The following is a 24,196-nucleotide window of genomic DNA, read 5'->3' on the forward strand; positions in this document are numbered from 1 at the left end:
GACAGCTGTTCAGTGTGACCACAGATCTCTGCCCGAGAGAAATAAGGGAAGAAGTGAGAGAAAGCAGGGAGGAACAATACAGAAAGGAAATACAGTTCTTCAAAGCCTGGATAGCTCAGTCAATATAGCATCAGACGTTTAATCTGAGGGTTCAAGTCCCTGTTTGGGTGATGCTTATTCCCTTTTAGGTTACTCACTACGAAGAGGATCTGTGGTTACGACATGGTGGGATGAGCTACTGCTTTAGCACATTCTATTACAATGCAGAACACCACCCACAGTCACACATTCCTGCACATATCATGTACACATATACAGACACAGACGCTGAAAGGAATGCACACACACACACAGCGCTCATTATTCTCTTGGAAGTTATTCATCAAACTGAATAGTGCACAATACCACCTTCTCCTTCCTCACAGGACCTCTCAGGGCTGTCTAGATTACTCGCCTGCTCAGAAGACGCAGTGGGAGGCGGATCCATTTAAATCAACCCTCTCTGCTGGATTTGGCCTGACAGCTTAACCTACACACACGAAGGGGATTTTTATTCGACCCAAACAGTAGGGCGAACAGGAGGAGAGGGAGGATGTAGTGATCAATGACCCATGAGAGAGACTCCTACTGTGTTTCCTGTCAGTATGACTTCTCCGGGCCAAGCCGAGGAAAGCCAGGTGATACTAACAACTTCTTGGTTTCTTCTGTGTGTATTGGGGACAGAAGGCCAGTGCTTTGTTAGGGGATTCACTGGGGTCATTTTAGACAGGTGTAACAGGTTTTCACACAGACAGACAGGCAAGCATGTACAAAAGCAGGTAGCTGGACAGACAGCCAGTGGTTTATGACTCTTGACGTTGACCAACTAAAAGCTCTTTCGAAGTTTATTACAGGGTGAGGTCATATCCAAGCAGAGGAACAGAGCAACACTTCATCTCACATTTTCCATTATGAGTTTTAGCAATATAGAGTTGGCACTGTTGTGTTGTAATCAATAGTCCCAAATTGTTTCCACACACAAACAACTAATGGCACAGCTGTGATTAAACTAAAACAACTACAGCACGGTTCATCCTTTCCAAAAGAGAAGAAGAGACAGGGAGCTGGAGCAAGCATTTGATAGAAACAGAGGAGAGAGAGAAGCATCTGCTAGACAACTACACAATACAAACTCCATGTGTAAATATGTGTCCCTCAACGATCCTCAGGCAGTATGGAGACACTATATATACACACAAAAGGAATGGCAAGAGCAAAAAGAATGGAAAAAAGAAAAAGAGATAGAGAAAGCTGTAAAGAAAGCGGAAAAAAACAACTAAAGAAAACCAAGAGAAGGAGAAAAAACAGGGAGAAATCGGAGAGACAGGGAATTTAATGGATAGATGTGATGAGTCTGCAAGTGTAGGGTGTGATGTCACTACTGGGAGCACCGAACGGAGACACGGCAGTGGGAGTGCTATCGTAATCACATACAAACACAAACACAGCAACACACGCACACGACAGATCCACAAAAAGAACCAAAATAACACACACACACACACACACAAAACCTCGAGCCACAAATGCACAGACATCAACAGACAAACACTGACAACTCCATTCACCGACACGCACACACACACACACACACACACACAGGTTTTGTGTCCAGTAACAGCACATACCGAAAGAAGTGGTCATGATGGAGCGACGTCCAAGGGACCGATCCCACAGTATAAATGGAGCGCAGCCACTTCCTACGCAGCACGCTGCCCCTTTCTCTCTCTCTCTCTTTCAGTTTATACCCTCTCCTCTCCCTTCTCTCGCTCTTGAACTCTAAACTTCTTTGTTCTCTCTGTCCTGTATTCTCAACCAGTGCCTCGTTCCGTTCGCTCCCTCCGGCTCTGCTTGTCGTGTGTCTTCGGCTGAAGACTGGCTGGCTCCCTCCAGCACAAGCAAGGGATTTTCAAACGAAAGAACTAACTGTTCTGCCCCTCTCCTCTGACCGGGTTCGCTCTCTCCCCTCTCTCTCCCCATTCACTCTCTCCCCTATTCACTCTTTCTCTCCCCCCTCTCCCCCTTTGCTGTCTCCCTCCTGTTCTCTCTCTGCCCCTCTCTTCCCTTCACTCTACCCTCTGTCTTTCCAATCTGTCCATTGACATGGTGTGGGCTGTGGTTAACTCCTGGGGTTGTCAACAGGCTGAACGAGGGACACAACAGAGACCAACAACGTCACCTTACTCCACTACCCTCGCTGTCCGTTGTGACACCGCTGGAATCCACATTCTCTAGAGGGAGGTTGAGAGGAAGGGAGCGAGCGGGGAGAGAACTTCCCCCATCCTGCCATCTAGAAAGGATTGGCCCCCTCCCCCACACCCTTGCCTCTCACTGCCCAGCCTGCATCAATCTATATCCTCCAATGAAAAGGCACCCTGAAGGTCATGGGTCGCGCCTGTCCTTTTATGGCTGTGGAGAGGGTCGATCTCAGGGCTCTATGGCCACTCTGTCGGGGCATGTGTCGGCACTCCCACCATCTGTTCTCCAATACTTCACCAATACACACACATGCAGACAAAGGCATGGAGACATATTGCCCATGTCTTCTGCTCTGTGTCGAACTTCAACACGTCATAAATAACATTGTAAATCCTAAAATCCAGTGGCTGACATGTACCCCATTTCTCCTATTCTAAATTCTAGGGCAACAAATCTTGTTTGCTTAGGAATGTTATTCAGCTTAATATCAAAGCCGAGGTGTCATGTTCAAATAAAGGACAATAGAGGCCTTTGTGCACTCACTTCATCATCATTTGACAGCACATTGCAGGTCCTCTCGCCTCCCGCAAGATGTCTTTTCTGTGTCTTTCTTATGGACCAACCCACCTGACAGTGTCCTGAGTGGTCTCCCTGTCTTTTCATTCCTACTGCTATGACCCCTGATGTTTATATGACCTCTCACCCTAAACATCTCAACGTTGAATTCATTAGGGTTTCGGACACAGAAAGTAAAACTACAGGGTTGTCTTGTAATCCACTTCAGCACTAGATTTACTACTCAAAGACAAAAATACACAAATATTAAAACATTCTTCTCAAACAACACAAACTAAGGAAAGTGACACAACCCAACAGTATGAAATCTTATTCAAAGAAAAACAATAGCAACACACATACACATATGCATACATGCATATGTGTTCTTAGATTCTTAGCTGCTATTTATTTCTTCAGGTTTTATCAATCCAGGCTAGGGCAGTGGTCGGCTGTGAATTAAGATTTTATGTCCTTCATGTTTTAACTGAATATAATGATTGATTTATTTAATGTTATTATAGTTTTTGATAGTTTTAATGTGTGAGAATGCATGTGCTTGTGATGTCAACGTGTGTTGGTGCCACAGAAAAATGTCCATGTGTGGATGGACAATAAAGTTATATTCTATTCTATTCTTTGCACAAAATATATTGTATATTCTGAATACTTTTCTATGGATTCTCTGTCGGCTGGTTGTGAGTCAGGAATGTTTGAGGAATCTGGGTCAAACATCTTCTGTTATGCATCCCTCGTCATGTTGCTTATAGTATTACTGTAGTAATGTATGCATCCCTGATCCTACAGGTCATAGTATTACTGTAGTAATGTATGCATCCCTGATCCTACAGGTCATAGTATTACTGTAGTAATGTATGCATCCCTGATCCTACAGGTCATAGTATTACTGTAGTTATGTATGCATCCCTGATCCTACAGGTCATAGTATTACTGTAGTAATGTATGCATCCCTGATCCTACAGGTCACAGTATTACTGTAGTAAGTTATGTTCTTTATTCCTTTTCCCAGACATTCAACAGCAGTCCCATATAAATAACAGTTCATCAGTCAAATGCATAAATCCAGGATATTTAATGTCCACTAGCAAATAAGAAATTCCAGACTCCCCCACTCCCCAAGCATATATAAAAAGCACACACACACCCCTTCTTCCCTAAACCTTACCCCTGTGTAATTGCCCTGGGGAAGGGGGGGGGGCAACAACAGTGGAACCTGTGCTCCAGGGGTATGATGGGCAGGGGGGGGGGGGCGACATTCAGCCAGGCTGGTGACTGGTGTTGCTCTCAGGGTAAACAGAATAACAAAAATGAATTAGATGAGTTAAAGGAATTAGATTTCAATACCAGTCAGGACCTACTATGACTGCAGTCTCCCAGAAAGTGCAGGGAAAACAGGAAGCTGTTTCTGCTCAGAAACTGCAGAGAAAAAGACCTTGTATGAATACAGTCTGTGTGGATACACAAGTCTAGATTCAGACTTCAGTGGCCTATTTCCAAATGAATCCCTATTCAGTGTGGGTCACTGGAGCCCTTGGTCAGGCTGAATGTAGTGCAAGGAAATTGGGTGTCATTTGGGATGCAGTTTTTTTACACACTGATCTGTCCGTGCATTCACCTTTCTTGTCACAAACACTGTGACTTTGTTCTCCAGAGTTCTCTACAAGAAAACACAGCAGTTACACTCAGCCCTTCACACAGCAGGACAGGAAGTGAGTGGACATCCTGCCAACAGAGGCCACTTCCTCTCTGTATGGCAGGCTAATTATAGTATTAGCTGGATTGGTTAACTGTTATCTCTTTTTCGTCCCCTGTTACCTCTGGTTTGTCGCAGTTTAAAATATCCTCAACAGGACAATGTGACCTCAGTGAATCACACAAAAAAATTGTATTGCCCTATACTACATATTTTGAGCATTTTTAGCGTTTGGGTTAGGTGTTGGTTTATTCCAACCATGCAAAAACCTCTTTCTCTCTCTCTCTCTTTCACTCTCTCACACTCTCTCTCTCTTTCTTTCTCAAGTGAAATTCAATTTGTCTTTTTTGGCAAAGCAAGTGGAAATTGGGGGAAAAGTATACAAATAATAAATCACAAAGGTTAAATAAATAATTAAATTCAAGGTAAACATTACACAGATAAACTTTCCAAACTGATACTGTACTGTTGCTGAAGGGTAAAGGTTGAGGAGACCAGTATGTTGATATTTTTTTGTTCCCTATAATGAAATCGTGGAGGGCACTGTATTGGTCTCTGTGCGTATATGTCGTATGCATATCTTAGACAGCACAGGTGCGATTTCCAAAAAACATCAAAAATACACTGATTGGCACTATAAAATACAAATGTTTGCACTATAACAACACATTGAAAATATATATATGTACAAATGTTGATCAATGTAATATTTTTCAGATTTACTCAAACAAAATTGCAATTTGCCTATTAACTTTCTCACGGGTGTGGTCTGACACATAAATGCACATAAATCAGTCATGACATGTTGCGATCACTGAGATTTTTCCAACTACATTCATATGGGCAACACCAATGGCTTGAATTATTTGAATGATGCAAATTGGCACACATGCTCAGGGATGTGATTCTTTCTAACAAATTATATTTCAGACACCTCTGGCCTTAACTTGACTTTGAATAGGTTAAATGGTGCTTCATGGAAATTACATAATGATGATGTTTGGCCCAGGGTTGTAAACCTTTGCATCAATAATGGGATAGAACGTGTCTACTGTTCCCTTGTACTTACTAAAGAGTCGGTTCTTCATATGTAGTACAGTTAGTACAGAGTATGAAGTTTGAGTAAGAAGGCCATAAGTCTGGCACGGCCTCTCTCATTCTCATCTGTTCTTTCTCTGTTTTACTCTCACACGCACCCAAAAACTAAAATAAAAACACACAAACCTATTCACACGTACATGGACATGCATACACACATGCACACAATCAAATACACAGAAACACATACAGTAATAGAACAGTAACAATATATAGGTACCTCGAGATGTTCTGCTCATTTCCCCCTGTCCCTCTCCAGACTTCAGGTAAGGGAAGGCTGTAACTGGAAAATGTTTCACTGGGAAAGAAACAATACATCTGATACAGTGCAATAACAATGTACAAAAATACACTCTCGCTCTTTCATACACATAGACATACACACACACACACACACAGGGCCGGCAAGGCATTAGCGACATAAGCGGCCGCTTAGGGCCCCCGACCGCCAAGGGGCCCCGGACAGCTAGTGAGCCACAGACCACTAGGGGAGAGGGGGCCCCCAAAATCAAATTTTGCTTAGGGCCTCCAAAAGGCCAGGGCCGGCACTGCGCACACACACACACACACACACACACACACACACACACATACAGTACACATAACACCATTTTTTTTTAAAGAAAAGGCATACTCTTTTACCATATGGCGTTGGAGGGGTGACAGGAAATGCAGGTGTGGGGGGGACCACGCCATAACCGTCCATCACTGTGGTCTGACCTTGATAATCCACACTGTCCATTCCATAGATACGGCCATGCTGTAAATACATACAGTCACACACACTGCCGGCCTACAAGCTTCCATGATGTCCATGACAATGGTTGTGAGAGCAGGGCTATTTACAATAATGTGTTGCTTTTCAAATGTCGCTCTGTGAGGCAACCCAGGCAGAGAACTCCTGTACATTTGAAAAACAAGTGTTTTTTTCCTTGAATCTTTTGCTTTCTTTTTTCTTTTTCATTGCAAATGTGTTTGAACTAAGTCTGAACCACATGTCTTTGTTTTCTGCTCATTATTAATAGCAAATCCGCAAGCTAGCGATTCTACCAGGTTGATGAGTGCATTTTAATTGTAGTACACAAGCCTTTTTTGTCTCTAGGAGTAGAACAATAAGAAAGTGACAATTTCATACCCAAGCGGATTCCCAAAGTTTTGAGCCGCCTGCAGTTATTATACTGATTGAGTGGAGAGCACAGAAACAAACTTCAACTAATATAATTGAAGAAGTCCCCATCAGATGACAGGGATGGCAAGATGCTGGTGAGACACCTAAAATGTAATGAACTGTGCTGCCTGCTTGCTTGCTTTTGGAGGACCTGCTCATCCCCCTCATTGTCCCTCTTCAGAAGCCATGTGGTTCACTCTTTTCTGTCAGTCTATTGGCTGGCTTTAACAACTGAAAATCCTCAACTGTAGTCCAAACCTACACTGTTTATGTTGTTTTGCTTTTTCAAGCTCTTTGAGATTCTCTCTGTAATGAACAATCCTATAAAAGTTGAATACATTATTATTTTTACTTTTACAAGAGCCTTTATTGGAGTCTGATATATATAGTACTCTTGTCAATATAGAACTCTGGTCAAAATAGAACTCTGGTCAAAGGAACTATAGTGAAATTAGAAGGGTCAAATAGCCTGACCACTAAACAATCTGACCACAAAACAGACTGACCACAAAACTATCTAACCACCAAACAGTCTGACCACCAAACAGTATGACCAGTAAACAATTTGACCATGAAACAGCCTGACCACCAAACAGTCTGAACAACAACCAGCCTTACCAGTAAACTATCTGACCACTAAACAGCCTGACCATTAAACAGACTGATCACAAAACCATCTAACCACCAAACAGTCTGACCACCAAACAGTATGACCCGTAAACAATTTGACAATGAAACAGCCTGACCACCAAACAGTCTGAACAACAAACAATCTGACCACTAAACAGTCTGACCACTAAACAGTGTGTATGTGTGTTTGTGTGCATGTGTGTGTGTACCTGGGAAGGAGAGAGGTTAGGCTTGTAGCATGGCGGAAAGTTCTGAAATGTCTGGGTTCCTGCCCAACCAGGACTGTGGAAGCCTGGGTAATCTGTGACATCGCTTGCCTGTATGTGATTTATTCCTGAAAACAGAGAAACAGAAAAAAACTAAGACAATTTAAATATAAGCACTTAAACCTCCCAACTGTTCAAAGGACTGGGCACCCAACAGTGGAATCCTGATATCGCAGGGCCTTAAAAACAGCTATTCAATAAACACAGAGAAATAAACTAGATTATAACGGAAATAACATGTCCTATTTGACAATTTGGAAAAACTGAACAAAATCACAGAATAAACTAAACAGCTATTTCTCCTTAAGATACATATACTGGATGGGGAGGAAGAGATGTCATGTCATTGCTTGAATTCCGTCTTGCAGATGTTAGAGGCAGGATTGTACATATGGGTCCTTTTAACCAAAGAGAATATAGAATAAACCTTAAAAGAACTTAACTTTGGACCTCGCAGACAGTTCCTCTCCATTTTTTTATTGCAACCCTCTAATCAGGGACTTATTTAGACCTGGGACACCATGCGGGTGGAATTAATCATGAGGTAGAAAAGAAAATTAGCAGGTTCTGGACCTCGTAGGGTAATACCCTTGGAATGGAGTATTAACCCCTTGTTCATATTCAAATCAGAGCCGATTACTGACCTCTACTGACCAAAACCACAAACATCTTAACTGTCTAACACCCAGGGCTTCACCAAAGGAACATTACTGTGGTGTAAACCCAGTCCCAGTGCTGTGTTCATTTCTATGCTCAACCATCCTAAGCCAACATAATATATCTTCTATTTTAGAAGACCTCAAAAATAGCCATCTCATCAGGCCACGCCAACAACAATAACAACCACAACAACACTGATTACACTAAGAATAACGACTCAGAAATGACCCACTTCAGCCTAAACATCACCACGGACAACTTCAACCAGGCTGTTATTGATCTGAGGGACCTGGTTTGGGAAAAGGGTCAAAAAACATACAATATTCTAATAAAGATCTGTCTTAAAACAGAGTCATTGAGTTTGTGGCTACACTGACCAACCAAAATTCATAATATTGGACAGACCCAATTGAAACTTTGTATCCATTACCAGTAGAGCACAAACATTGTACTTATAACCAAAATCTCTTTATTTCTTATATATTTCTTCTGTGAAGCCCTTCAAATGATTTGAAAATAAATTGAGAGACCGGTAGAGAGACATACAGAGCGAGAAGTGCATATGAGCAGCTCAAAAACAGGGCGTAAGCTGGGCAAGACCCTCATCAGTTGGTTTCTAGTCCTAGCCAGTTGGACTAAAAACAAGTCCCCGATCAGTTGGTCCCCAGTCCTAGCCAGATGGACTAAAAACAAGTCCCTGATCAGTTGGTCCCCAGTCCTAGCCAGATGGACTAAAATCAAGTCCCTGATCAGTTGGTCCCCAGTCCTAGATGATGGACTGAAAACAAGTCCCTGATCAGTTGATCCGCTGTCCTAGATGATGGACTGAAAACAAGACCCTGATCAGTTGATCCCCAGTCCTAGATGATGGACTGAAAACAAGTCCCAGATCAGTTGGTCCCCAGTCCTAGATGATGGACTGTAAATATCATGGAATGTTTGGGAATCTAGAATGGAAAGAGTTTGTTTCCATATCTACCTTAGAGACCAATCACTCACTGAAAAGGGATGGAAATTCCAGACACCTTTTCGAACACCCCACCTTGGGCCTTGCAGTAACTTACAATGATTCATATCACCATGGCAGCCAGATTCATATCACCATGACAGCAAGCTTTGAAGTGCAGCTGAGGAGGGGAGGAGCCAGTGAGGCGTGACAATACTACTTGCAGTGGCTGGGGTTTATCAATGATGTGTGTCTGTGTGTTACTTATTGTTTAACAGGTAACATTTTTGAAAAATAAAATGAAATATATTTTCAAAGAATTTAACCCATTAAACATCAAATGGAGAGAATGTGAGAGAGAGAGAAGTGAATTGAAGTATATACCCCCTTTAGTCAATATTTCGTAGAGGCAGTAATTACAGCCATGAGACTATTTGGATAAGCCTCTTTGCACATCTGGACACAGCAGTGTATGCCCATTCTTCTTTCTTCTCTTTTGATAAATTGCTTAAATTCGGTCAAGTTGGATGGGGACCTTTGATGAACAGCAATTTTGCTATATTCATGATTGTATTGAGGTCAGGGTTTTGACTGGGCTACTCCAGGACATTGACCTTTTAGTTTTTAAGCCTCTCCAGTGTGCCTTTGGCTGTATTGTTCTGTTGGAACATAAATCTTCTACCAGATCCCAGGTCTCTTGCAGTCTTCAGCAGGCTTTCTTCAAGGATTACTCAGTAGTTTGCTACATCTATTGTTGCCCTTATCTTCTGAAGCTGCCTAGGCCCCAACGCAGAGAAGAATCCTCACAGCATGATGCTGCCACTACCATGCTTTGCATGTTCTGAGAATTATGTGCCATGGTGGGCTTGTGACAAACATAGTTCTTAGCATCAAAAGCATTGAGGCCAAAAGCATTGAGGCCATAAGTGTTGAGGTCAAAAGCATTGAGGTCAGTTATATTTTAGTCTCATCAGTCCATAAAATCTTCATTAACTTATTCTCAGAATCTCACATGTGCCTTGGTGGTCTCCCTGACCAATGCCCTACCAGCTCATTTTAAGGCCTGTTCCAGACACATTCACAGTTCTTGCCATATTATCCAAATATTTTCAAAATGGTGACTTGACGGGTGCTTTTGAAGAACATTATCCCGGATTTGAATGTTCCTTTGTCTTTGTGTTGTAGTTTTTGTTAGGAATTGTACAAACAAACTGTGGGAACTCCAAGAGACTGTTGTACTTAACCTGAAATCATGTAAAACACTTAGATTACACACAGGTGGACTCCATTCAACTAATTATGGCCTGAAGAAGTTAAATCAATACAAACACAGCTGGAATACATTGATTTTAAACCCTGAACGTGTTCCATGCCAATAGCCTGTTGTGTTGGATAACCCTTGACTCATCTTTGTCATTCCTCTATGTCTGAGGCAACACAATCTCTTACATGTATTGTAGTGTTCTCTGCTATAGAAGAATGTACCACCTGAGGACTGAGAGAAGGAAAGGGAGGCACAAAAAGGAGGGACAAACTTATACATCTGATTGAGCTAAATCTAATGTCAAACACTACAGACGTATTCCTTAGTTTTAACACTGTCTAGTGTCTCCAAACACCACCTTCAGACACATTCACACCTATCACAGCTAGTGTCTCAAAACACCACCTTCCGACACATTCACACCTATCACAGCTAGTGTCTCAAAACACCACCTTCAGACATATTCACACCTATCACAGCTAGTGTCGCAAAACACCACCTTCAGACACATTCACACCTATCACAGCTAGTGTCTGACATATAGATGTAACATTTACACAAATAAAATGATCGGCCAGAAGGTGGCGTTATAAAGGAGTATTGAAAATGCAAATGCTCCTCTCATTTGACCAAAATACATAAAACTCAATACAAAGGTTCTTCTCATCACAAGGAACAAATTTGCCTCGCAGTGCATATCAGAGGTTGATGTTCGTTGATTGCTTGAAATAAATATTTGTTATTGTTTCTATGGCTGACAACATTCTCCCCCAGCTTCAAAAGAAGCAATAGCAAACACAAGGAAGCTTTGTCCAGATGGGAAGCTTGTAAGACTGTGGCCTGGGGGGGTCAAGTGGTCTGAGCTGCTGTCTCTGGGTTACATATGTTACTGCAGCCTGAGTATCTAGCCGACTGCTCTTCCATAAAAAACTCTCTACTGCTTTCCTACTATGTTGTCAAATAAGCCATAGAAATATCTGGAAAATTACAGAAAGAAAATAAAATGCCTTTTACTAGGAGAACCATTTCTAGAAAGTTTTCCTCACTAAACAAGTGCCTGATGAAAGTTGATGAAAAGTCCTGCTAAATGTCTTCTGGTCTCCAAGTACATGCCACTAGTCAGTTTAGCTATTTTGGTCTTTTCAGGAGAGTTAGATATTTGATTTACTGTCTAACTGTGAAGCTCCACTGATCACGTATTCTTCCTTTGGCAGGTGTCTGGGAGAAAATGCCTCATCTTAGTTTTAAGCTAACTGTACTGTTGAGGATGACATTCTGTGTGAAAACTCTCTCCACCTCTTTAAAGGCTTTTCTGTCTGTGGCTGCCTCTCTCCTGCCTACAGTTAACAGATACAATATACCCTCTAGACTTAAGATGCTGCTTTTTCATTCAAGATCATATCCCAAAAAATCTGAGAGATTCACAAAATAACTGATTGTCAGTCAATGAGCTTAGTGACGCATTATTCACCATCTTACCTGTCTGTCCCTTTCTGCTGGCCTGTTTGTTTACGCGTGTGATCATGATCACGACAGCACTGAAATCTTAACACTTGGAACATGATCCATAGTTACGTTAAAACTAGCCTATTTAGTTCTTCTTGATTGCTGGTGGTACCTCCATTGCTAACAAAGTAATGCAGACTAAGACATTGTGCAGGTAATTATACAGCTAATAGGTTCGCTTCAGTAATTCACTATCAGTTTTTTTGCACAGCCAGAGCTACTCAGTGTTAACCATTTAACATGCAACATACAGTAACGTGTTGCTAAAAATGTTTACTGGAAAGTTACTTTTGCTAGCGATCATGTCCTCCTGTCCCCCATGCTCCTATACCCTTGACTATGACCACTTATAACCTCCTAATATGCATGCTTTAATTCAGGGACAGAGCCTTCCCTTGTCTTCGACTGGAATTCAACTGGATTTCTATTGTATCTTAAACAGGATAAACATGTTTTACAATTTGAAGCAATTAATGGCTCATCAATATTATGTCATATGAATGTCAAGGGATGGAACGCCACTCTGGTTAATATGACATCAGTCTGTTCTCACCTGATTGGCTGCCGTTGGGGTGGGTGGTCATTTGGCTAGTCCCATTGGCGTAGAGGGAGGCAGAGCAGGACAAGTGGAGGGGGTGGTGTCGGGTGGGGACGGGTATAAAGGTGGGGTCCAAGTCTAAAATAAGCTGGTTGAGCTGCTCAATGGACTCATCCATGTCTGTCGCTAACAACGCCAGCTCCTCCTGCCCGCAGGGTTCCCCTGAGACAGGTAGCGTTTCTTTAGCGTGTGTATCGTGCGGTGTGTGTGTAGGGCGTGTGGTGTGCAGTGTGTGTTTAGTGTGTTCAGCCTTTGTGTCAGTGTCATTCGGTACCAGCAACTCCCCGCCTCCCACCCCTCCCACTACAACTCTCAGCACCGCCTCTCTACTGCTGCTCCCCCGACTGGGCGTGGCTGGAAAAGACATAGCCTCTTGACTTATCGGAGGAGAGATGAGCCGCCGCCTGTCGGTTAGCTCCTCCTCATCCGTGTGCGGATAGGTTTGCGGGTGGGCGTCGACCATCTGCTGCTGCTGTATCCACGATTGGGTGGTGTGGGTGGTTTTGGTGGAGTATGTTCTTCCACTCTGGACCAATCGCTGGGTCCCTGAGGACAGCAGGCCAATGCTAGCCTCGCTGGGCCTGCCCAGGGCCAGAGTAGCCTTGTGGCTAGCTTCATAGTCATCCAGTATGTCTGTCTCCCTCTCGCTGGGTAAGGGCTCCCCTTTGATGCGCTGCCCTTCTCCCACCAACCCCTCCCCTCCATTACTGGAGCCTGGAAGCTCAGCCATGTCCTTTGGAAGACATTGAGCCGGCTCCGGATTGACCTCAGAGAGAACCCTCCTGGGCTGGGTACATTTGTCCTGGCTGGGCCCTCTCCTGGGGTTCGCTCCATTCCACTGGGAGGCAATAGAGAGACCTGAGTCACTGCTGGTTGACATGTTGAGGTCAACGGGGTTTGGTCCACTGGATGCAGGAGGAAACAGAGCTCCTCCTTCGTCAGTGCTCCTCTTCCTCACATAGAGTCTGGCATCAACCGGACTAAGAGGCAGATCTGAAAAGAAGAGAAAGAATGTCAGCCATGATATGGATTAGCCAGACAGATAGGATGAACAGTTAAACAACCCTCATGTTCTTTGTTGAGTCATCCTGAGAAACACCAGTGTGTGCGTTAAAGACACACCCACCTGACAGATGTTCTCCTTATCTCCAGACCAGACCAATCTATCTAGATAATAGCAGGGTCTTTGTGTGGGTTCTACGCTGCGTTGTGAGTGTTTGGGTGTGTGTCATGGAAAGAATATGTCTGGCAATGGACACCTCCCTCTACCTGGGCTCTGATATGACGGATAACAAAGCTTTAGAGCATTAACAAACCTATCAAAATTGATAAAATATGGGGGGATCTGGGACGTGTTACTGAAGTCCAATCACTAAATGCTGTTACAAACACATCCACACATCCTGTCTAAAGACAATCTTGTAGCTTTTAATGTCTTCACAGAGATCGATGTCTGGGAAAATAAAGATGTATTTTTCCATTTCCTGAAAAATGTGTGCTTTGGATATTATGTTTTCATTAACACATACATTAAACCCAATAACCATGCTATAAAAAGACACTGGATGTTGACTTTAGGGATTAGGCTCCCAAGAGACATTTTCTGTTCTGGAACATCTGGATTCCTCTTCCTCAGAGACTTTTCAGGAATTAAAGCTGGTGTGAAACCAAAATGAATTTCTTTATTGTGGATTACTTTTGACTAAGTCTATAGGACTATAATTGGAAATAAGGTGTCATTTACAGCACGAACCTATTGTCTCATTCAAAATACAATGTAACTTTAGCAATGTAAATAAAATGTGTTTCATTTAAATGAAATGAGAGATTCATGTCTCTACCAGTATAACATGATAACCTGAAACGTGTAGATTTTTACAGAGCCAGCACAATCTCCAGATGGATGTAATCAATCATAGCAAACTGGCAGACATGCACAAACACACAAACAATGATAAGTGTAATCTTCTGAGTCCAGCGAGGTCTCACATACCAGACCAGACATACACTGTAAAGCATCACAGCTGGCCTAACAGACACCACCCATCACCTTAAACACACAAGTAAATACAAAAACAAACACACAGCAGCGTGTTAACATCCCTCCTCACTCAATACAGGAGCTGCTCCACACGCTAAAACTACACCCAGTAAGTTACACGGAACCACACGCTACTTTCATTCACTAGAACCAACAGTGAAACCTCCAGCCCCAGCACACACAACCGACTATACACAGCCATCACCACTACATCTGGAAACAACACGCAAAGATCGCCTTCGAAATGTAAGCAGGAAAGAACCAAGAGGACAAATGTGAAAAACATCAAGACAGAGAAAAATTTGAGTATTCAACAAAGACGAGAGGAGGTGAAAAGAGAGCAGAGAGACAGAGAGAGAAAAGAGTGGTACCCGTTGGACCAGGTTGTGTGTGGAGTTTCTCTCTCCTGTCTTCAGTCTCTCAGGCTGCTAAAGGAAGACTAGCTGAGTAACATTCTTTCTCTCTTTCTCTAGAGGTGCTAACTGCCCCCCTGGGTACCCCTACGCTCTCTCTCTCTCTCTTTCTCTCTCCGTGTCCTTTTGTCTCTGTTTTCTCTCTCTTTTCACTCACCCCTTCTCTCTCTTCTGTTGTACTGAAATATGTCATTCCAACTCTCCTACTGATCCTTTCTGCGCTGGACACCCACCCAGCATACTGTGTCCTGTCTGTTTTGCTCCAGGTCCCTCCCTCTGTCTGGATCTCTCTTGGCACTTCTGGACGCAGGTAACAGAGTTGCGTGGCTTTAAGTGTACTCGTGGAGAAAGGCTGAAGGAAGGATTATTCTATTCCCAGCATCCAGAAACTTATAAACACAAACCACACACGGAAAACCTTGAGCTGCCCAAATATGTCAAGGGGAATGTAAACATGGGGGTTGGGTCTTGCTAGGTTTGTGTGTGTGTGGTGGCGGGGGGGGGGGGGGGGGGGGGGGCTGATGGCAACCTGAAACGGACAAAGTAGAGAAGGGGGAGGAGAGAGAGAAGAGAGAAAGAGAGAGAGGGGTGAGGGAAACGTGAAAGGCAGAGAGAGTGAGAGGGAAAGATGTGAAAGGTAAAGTGAGAGTAGGATAGAGAGAGTGATATGCTTTAAAGAGTGCCTGAGGAGGGGGGTAAAACAGAACCATCTGCTGCTAAGAGCAACATTCTTCTCAATGTTTTTTCCTAGGCTGGCACCCTTTTTCTCACAGACCGTGTACGTGTGTGTGTGAGTGTATGCATGTGCAGGTGTGCGTGCAAGCATGTGTTTCTGCAAATGTGCATGTCTGTCGGTGCCTGTGTTCACACGCTCGTAACACGGCGTGGTGCTTTGCCACATTGTTTCCCGGTGCCCAGTTTGTCTAAATTACATGGCTGCTCTATGCCGATTTAGACCTGGTATAAAACAGCTGGGACTCCAACCTCAGTCACCATCTATTGTGACTGATGCAGCTGTCTGTGTGTGCGCGCCTGGGTATTTCCATGCGCCAATGTGTTTTCATCCACCCTAACTGAAAACCCTCCCGAGAAAGTAGCAGCTGTAAATCCATAGCTGTGGAATGTGTGCAGTCCAGTTACTGTTCTTAGGACCTCTTTACTACTCCCATGGAGACACTGGTAACACTGAAGTGTCTGATGGCAGACCGGCCTGCCGTTCCACAGCCTCATCATAATCCCAGTATATCATACCACTGGACTGGAATCAGAATGTCACCAGATTCCCATGACCACTCCATAGATATCCTATAGTAAACCAAGTGTTCCCTAATACCTAATTCCATGAACCAAAATAACAAGCAGCTATAGAACGGTTATGTTAATACAGTGGTCTGAAGGTGAGGCTCTTAAAAACGTAATGGATTTGATATATGGACAAAGCTGCTTGTGAACCCCGTTTTAATTATTAAGTGCAAACATAGACTTGTAGACGGGGTACAGCTACCCGAAAAGAAACATCCTGGGTACTGACAGCAAGAAGTCACACTAGCGCTTTTGCCTTTACTGAACTGCTTCTTCAAATTCAAATGTTTTCTGTGAGGCGCTACTGCGCTTTCTTGTTATCTCGACCAGGAAGAAGTGTCCAAGTGCCAGAACAGCTATGTACTATGTCATCCACTTTGTACCATATTTGAAGAAAATAAAAACACGTCCTGTAACGCACCTTTAAGTTGGGCCATGTCATGTTACAATACCTTTTCCATCTGGAGAGATGTTTTCATAGGAGTCCCGTCGAATCAGTGGATCCAAGGTGTCATAATCGATCATCACAGAGGGTCCGTTTTTCCAGCAACCAATTCCTTCAGGCAATGGGAAGAACCATGTAGACACAATCAGAGAGACACCGACGAGGGTTACAGGCTGTCTGGGTCATGGGTTTGTTCAGCAACAGCCTGGCATTGTGCACGATTACACACACACACACACACACTGGAACAAAATCAGCAGATCCCTATTGAACATTATTTATTTTACTCTCAACATTTTAGAGTCAGTGAGGAAGAATTACTTATTTCAGGGTTTGTTGTGTGTGTGTGTGTGTGTGTGTGGGGGGGGGGTGTGTGTGTGTGTGTGTGTGTGTGTGTGCGTGTATGTGATTAAACATGCACACAATGTTTGTGTGGGGGTGGATCCTTTTTATTGGCTGGCTGAATCTAGGGCTCTGTACAGTTCTGATATCTCTTTTCCTGCCTGTGTCTGAGAACAGCATTGCTGGGTGATGTGCGTATTATATGAATCTTTGTTTCCTGTTGAGTGGAAAAGTATCAGTGTGTGTGTGTGTGTGCAAACGCGCCTCCACTCTCATTCAAGTAAGCCCCTTAAGGAAATAACCACTCAGACTCTGAAGTGAGCTGTATACTGCCCCCTTCTGACCAGAGCAGGGAGGCACAGGAAGGCCGGACAATTAGATTTGGGCAAGCTAGCCTGGAGTCATCAAACTTTTCCGCTTACACACACACATATGGTGAGAAGTGGAAAAATAAGTATGGGTGTGTTTTTTCAGACACAAACAAGTCCGGTGAACCACGCTGAAGTTCCTAGAAGGAAGGGTTTTCTTTGTGACTGAGTCATGTCTGTTCCGCTTGGCCCGGCAGGTACAACAGTCCTGCGTGAGTGGCTATGACGATGACTACCACCATGTGTGACTGCACGGTGGCCGGGCTTGTTGGGGGCTAATCAGTCACACCAGATGTAGTGCTGTTCCAGGTGGGTGTTCATTGACGGGGGGGGGGTTGAGAGTTCCCGATTATGCTGACTACAATGATGGACAGAAACTTACCTGGCATCTTCTCGGGACTATCATAGAACATCAGCTCAACCTTCCCATCGACTGGAAACCTCGGATCTGGAAAAGGAACAGAAACTGAACATCTGTGCGTGGGTGACTGCATGAGCGTCTGAGATAGCGCGTGTGGGAGCGTGTTTGCTTTGGTGTGTATTTCACACCTGCAATCACCACCTGGTGATTGGATCAAGGTTAGCCTTTGACAATATTTGTAAAAGAGACAAAAATAGAGCAAGGAGAGTGCGAGAGAGAAAGGCGGAGAATGACGAGAGAGAGAAAGAGAGAGAGAGAGTGTGTATGTGGCAAAACAGGTCTTTGAAATTAGGCTTCAAAACCTCAACTGTTACTATACCTTTATTGGCTATGTCGAGCTCCTGCTTTGGGAATAGCATGGGGTGTCCGTGGATAACGCCTGTGTGAAATTGGAGCCTGAAAATGACCTCTCGGCTTGCAGCCTCAGGGTTTTTATTGTAGCACACCACCTGAACCAGAGCAGAGAGAGACCTAATTTGACTGTCTGAAAGGTTCATACAGTCACCCTGTCCCATTACCAGGTGGGTTTAAATCCATGTATACATACAGTATGTGCTGGTACAATGTTGCACGGGCTGGTAAGTGCCTGGTGTTACTGTAAGGGGACCATTACTCACCATGATGTCACCCTTCAGCAGCTGAGCTGGTTGGAGGACAAAGTAAACACTGTCTGTGCGTCCGGGTCCGACCTGACTGTGACACATACACAAAGATAAAACCCTGTTAGTAACATTTCTGGTTTACCAGAACTGGGGAAAAAAGCATAGCCTGAATGTGTCGTAGCGGAAGCATCATCTCACTGGACTGCTGAGGTGCAGACAGCCTGCAGGTTCTGGTACACTCTCAGGAACAGACGGCGACCTGCACACAGACACAAATGGAAATACAGAGAGATCAGTTGGCAGCGCAACAGAAAGGGTTGTATATCTGTACACGGTGTGTTGTGTATGGGTTTGGAATGAGATTTTGTACTGTACTAGGGGGTTTCTCTCACTGATTCTACCTCCCTCTGGAGTGAGGACGGGCACGCCGTGAAGGAGGACACATGGGAGGAAGAGAGGAGAAGGATTCATCTTCATCACTCCTTTCAGTAGACTGCTGAACATCCACACATATCTGGAGCGCGGGAAAAGAGGGAGTCCAGAGGTGAGATGAAAGGAGTGAAAGGAATAAAAAGAGAATGTCAAGAGATTTAAAAACAAAAATCTCATTGTTAACCTCGCTAATGTGAGGTAAAACTCCATTAGAAGAAAGGTTACAGCCACCATGACACAATCCCTGCAGACATGAAAGTTGAATTTGATCCAGTCAACCAATAGAATTAGCTGCTCTGAGGCAATTTCTTACCGTTTCTGTGAGGGAGACATCAGGGATGATACTTTGTCATTGTAGAACTTTCTCATGGCAAAGTGGTCTAGAGCCAGGTCTGCACTGAGGGAGATACACACATTTAGTCTACAGTCTGGTCTGCACTGAGGGAGATACACACATTTAGTCTACAGTCTGGTCTGCACTGAGGGAGATACACACATTTAGTCTACAGTCTGGTCTGCACTGAGGGAGACACTTATTTAGTCTACAGTCTGGTCTGCACTGAGGGAGATACACACATTTAGTCTACAGTCTGGTCTGCACTGAGGGAGATACACACATTTAGTCTACAGTCTGGTCTGCACTGAGGGAGATACACACATTTAGTCTACAGTCTGGTCTGCACTGAGGGAGATACACACATTTAGTCTACAGTCTGGTCTGCACTGAGGGAGATACACACATTTAGTCTACAGTCTGGTCTGCACTGAGGGAGACACACATTTAGTCTACAGTCTGGTCTGCGCTGAGGGAGACACACATTTAGTCTACAGTCTGGTCTGCACTGAGGGAGACACATTTAGTCTACAGTCTGGTCTGCACTGAGGGAGACACACATTTAGTCTACAGTCTGGTCTGCACTGAGGGAGATACACACATTTAGTCTGCAGTCTGGTCTGCACTGAGGGAAACACATTTACCTAAATATTGAATGGTCATATACAGTATTAATGAGTGTAATAATACAGAAGTAAAACACAGGGATGCTGACACTGAGTTAGGAGGAACGGAACAATGCTATCAGCAGTCCACAATCAGCAATTTCACAACACCGTCACCTGACAAGCATGGTGAACACACCCTCACATGCGTACGCGCACACACCGAAAAGAAACACTTCCTCTTTCCTGCATTTATCCAGAGGTCAGTGTCATCCCCGCCCGGTGTGACCCCTCCATGATACTTTGCACTTCTGGTTAGATGCTAACTGCATTTCGTTGTACCGTACTTGTACTTGTTCAGTGACAATAAAGTTGAATCTAATCAAATCTAATGATCCATAATCCCAACTCATCTGAGGTCACCCAATCACTACACCCCTGGGCTTACGAGGCCCCACCGATGCCACCCACGGTACCCTATTCCCTTTGTGGTCAACTACTTTTGACCAGAGTCCAGAGTGCACAAGGTAGGGAGTAGAGCACGATTAGGGATGCCTATATTTAAGTCACCTCTGGTAGGACACACATCTGTCTTCCCTCAGAGGAGACAGAACTGAGGGACACACCATGGAGATGGATCAGATCATTACAGGAAATATTACGCAAAAAAAAAAATCTACAGATAAACAATTTATTTGGTTTAAGACGGATATAGGCCTCTGCATTTCTTCCTACTGGTAGGCCCTGACCACATGAACCCTGCCCAAAATCTAAAGACTGGTTGATAACAGTACAGTACAAAGTCTTCGTCATTTATTATGTATGCTCTTTGTATTGAAATGACTCAGGGATTGTTCAAAGCCACCTGTGACTGAGAGTAGATATACTGTATATCATGTATTAACACATACATTGTACTGTCCAAATAATTAAGAAGGCTGTTTAAATATAGTATTTCTTTTTATAGAGGACATTGTGTGTAGATACAACTTCCCCATGTGGAAGGACATTTGTGCATATTCAGCTTCCCTGAATGGAAATTTACAAGGGAAACTGAATGTCCTCTGAATGTTCATTATGTAACTAATTGAACGTATGCCATTGGTTTCTCTTTCTTTTTTGATGGACAAGCTAACAAAAGGTCAACCGGCTTATAAAAGGAGATGATCACGTATCTTCCGAATACTAATTTAGATTAAAAGGCAACAGATTTTTATTTTGAAAGCAATAGCTGGTCTGGATTCTGTTGACTTAAAGAAATTCTCCATTTGGATGATTATGCACCCACATGGTGAATTCATGTGGTGAAAAAACTATTACTTTACATATATTTTTGGTATTTGTGTGTATTTAAATAAAAGATGACAAACAATATTTTTAAACTCTGGAGTATGAAGCCCAAAGACCTATAGCATAACAGCTCCAACCTAACATGACAGACTGTGTGGCTGGTTTCCTTCTATGATATATATAGCTTTTACCTCAGCATTGGCTCTTGTGGAATCTGAGCATTAACAATTACAATATGAATATACGTTAATTATTACAACCACTATACCAAATGGTTGATTTCTAACACTGTATCTTTGCCTATCAATATTTTATATTGCTTCTCATTTTTTTCAAGATGTGGTCAGCCGGTTGGGTGATAGGTCAGGTTTATTTGGGATCTATGCAAATTCCCAAAAATTACACCAAGGTATATTCTTCTATGACTTATCTATTCAGGACGCTATCTTTGTTCAAAGAGGACACCAAAATATTCCAGGAATGTCTGAGGTTAGAACTTTCCGACTGGGCTAGTGGAAACCCCAGCCTACTTGCTTGCCAGGCCGTGTCCAAACCCCTTACAATACTATCCTTGAGGCTAGGTTTAGCCTTACTTGGGTTGCGATTTGGTAAAAATGCTACGGTTTGTTAGCATCACTGTTACCTGTCTGATAAGCAGCTGAAGTGGATGTAGGTGGCAACCAACACTCCAACTCTGCCTTGACCTCCCTACGGGGGGAGACAGGGACACAGATCCAAAGGTCATTCAGACATCAGGCCAATCAAAACATGCGGCACATGATGGAGAGATGAACAAAGAACAACAGATCAATGGAGAGAAAAGCAAACACAGCGATAGGAAAGGGTGATCCGTGAGCACACGCATGTGATCTAGGTCAAGGTGTAGACGTGTGGGCTCGAGAAATCGCCGGGCTGCGGGACGGGGTTGCACTCTTACCTGGCAGTGAATGACCAGTACATGTTTTGTGTGTGACTGTAGCCAGTTCTCCATGGTTTTACACACATCACACATCTGTTCCAGAGATGGTGCCAATCCGTCCAGCCAGCCCGTGTCTAAAACCTGGCATACACACACACATACGTCCACGTTAATACCATGCGTGGGTTATTTCCCTCGGCTTTAGCTCAGTAGTCTAGAGTTTTACACACAGGGAGCAATAATATCTGTATTCATTTTACCTCGGGGTTCATCTGGGTTAGGCTAGCATTCTTCTCTGAGAGGTTGATCACCTGGGAATTGAAAAGACACAATGGAGACTATTGTTTCTGTAAAAATGGAGGTGAGAGAAAGGCGACGATGATGATGACAATAATCAAAGCATAGATCAGTTAACGGCCAGCACCCTCTGCGTCCGAAATGACATCCAATTCCATACATCGTGCAGACCACAACAACCCCTCATCATTATGTAGATTTATTGGTAATAAACAACCCCTCATCATTATGTAGATATACTGGTATTAAACAACCCCTCATCATTATGTAGATTTACTGGTATTAAACAACCCCTCATCATTATGTAGATTTACTGGTATTAAACAACCCCTCATCATTATGTAGATTTACTGGTATTAAACAACCCCTCATCATTATGTAGATTTACTGGTATTAAACAACCCCTCATCATTATGTAGATTTACTGGTATTAAACAACCCCTCATCATTATGTAGATTTATTGGTAATAAACAACCCCTCATCATTATGTAGATTTACTGGTATTAAACAACCCCTCATCATTATGTAGATTTACTGGTATTAAACAACCCCTCATCATTATGTAGATTTATTGGTATTAAACAACCCCTCATCATTATGTAGATTTACTGGTATTAAACAACCCCTCATCATTATGTAGATGTATTGATAATAAACAACCCCTCATCATTATGTAGCTTTACTGGTATTAAACTACCCCTCATCATTATGTAGATTTATTGGTATTAAACAACCCCTCATCATTATGTAGATTTACTGGTATTAAACAACCCCTCATCATTATGTAGATTTATTGGTATTAAACAACCCCTCATCATTATGTAGATTTACTGGTATTAAACAACCCCTCATCATTATGTAGATGTATTGATAATAAACAACCCCTCATCATTATGTAGCTTTACTGGTATTAAACTACCCCTCATCATTATGTAGATTTATTGGTATTAAACAACCCCTCATCATTATGTAGATTTACTGGTATTAAACTACCCCTCATCATTATGTAGATTTATTGGTATTAAACAACCCCTCATCATTATGTAGATTTACTGGTATTAAACAACCCCTCATCATTATGTAGCTTTACTGGTATTAAACAATCCCTCATCATTATGTAGATGTATTGATAATAAACAACCCCTCATCATTATGTAGCTTTACTGGTATTAAACTACCCCTCATCATTATGTAGATTTATTGGTATTAAACAACCCCTCATCATTATGTAGATTTACTGGTATTAAACAACCCCTCATCATTATGTAGATGTCTTGATAATAAACAACCCCGCATCATTATGTAGCTTTACTGGTATTAAACTACCCCTCATCATTATGTAGATTTATTGGTAATAAACAACCCCTCATCATTATGTAGCTTTACTGGTATAAAACAACCTCTCATTATTATGTAGATTTACTGGTATTAAACAATCCCTCATCATTATGTAGATTTACTGGTATTAAACAATCCCTCATCACCATGTAGTTATGGCCATGTTTGGACTTGATCATCTGGGTGATATCCTGTAGGTTTTTGATGTAGATCTGATCTGGAACTGCCTTGGAGAAGGATACGGTAATGATACGCTCCGTGATGTAGTCCAAGTCAATTCTGTATTCTGCTTCCATGGCTGGAATCAGTCTTGAGAGGGAGGGTCAGAGAAAGAAGGAAAGGGGAAGAGAAAACACGACAGTGAAAGAATGTAAAGTGTCAAGTTTAGAATGTCTTATTTAAG

At 42.9% G+C, this 24,196-nt stretch overlaps 1 protein-coding gene across 5 annotated transcripts in view; it reads right to left on the reverse strand.

The window, feature by feature from the left end:
* The window catches only part of si:ch211-191a24.3 (tensin-3), a 39,909-nt gene that overhangs the window by 12,930 nt on the left and 2,783 nt on the right, over nt 1-24,196 (reverse strand). For 3 of the 5 annotated variants that reach the window (XM_010872445.3, XM_010872446.3, XM_020049319.2), the window contains exons 2-16: nt 23,940-24,102; nt 22,418-22,468; nt 22,176-22,298; nt 21,882-21,946; nt 19,323-19,406; nt 18,970-19,091; nt 18,776-18,836; nt 18,593-18,668; nt 18,295-18,424; nt 17,937-18,002; nt 16,852-16,956; nt 12,599-13,636; nt 7,613-7,737; nt 6,248-6,365; nt 5,826-5,903 (exon numbers count right to left, since the gene is read on the reverse strand). In XM_010872445.3, coding sequence (XP_010870747.2) covers nt 5,826-5,903; nt 6,248-6,365; nt 7,613-7,737; nt 12,599-13,636; nt 16,852-16,956; nt 17,937-18,002; nt 18,295-18,424; nt 18,593-18,668; nt 18,776-18,836; nt 18,970-19,091; nt 19,323-19,406; nt 21,882-21,946; nt 22,176-22,298; nt 22,418-22,468; nt 23,940-24,089 — 2,392 coding nt within the window. In that variant the 5' untranslated portion in view covers nt 24,090-24,102. Of the gene's footprint in view, nt 1-5,825; nt 5,904-6,247; nt 6,366-7,612; nt 7,738-12,598; nt 13,637-16,851; nt 16,957-17,936; nt 18,003-18,294; nt 18,425-18,592; nt 18,669-18,775; nt 18,837-18,969; nt 19,092-19,322; nt 19,407-21,881; nt 21,947-22,175; nt 22,299-22,417; nt 22,469-23,939; nt 24,103-24,196 lie in introns of those variants that run through there. The other 2 variants (XM_010872447.3, XM_010872449.3) reach the window with 2 other exon arrangements.

The sequence above is a fragment of the Esox lucius genome, chromosome 8, assembly GCF_011004845.1.
Source record: "Esox lucius isolate fEsoLuc1 chromosome 8, fEsoLuc1.pri, whole genome shotgun sequence".
Lineage (NCBI taxonomy): Eukaryota > Metazoa > Chordata > Actinopteri > Esociformes > Esocidae > Esox > Esox lucius.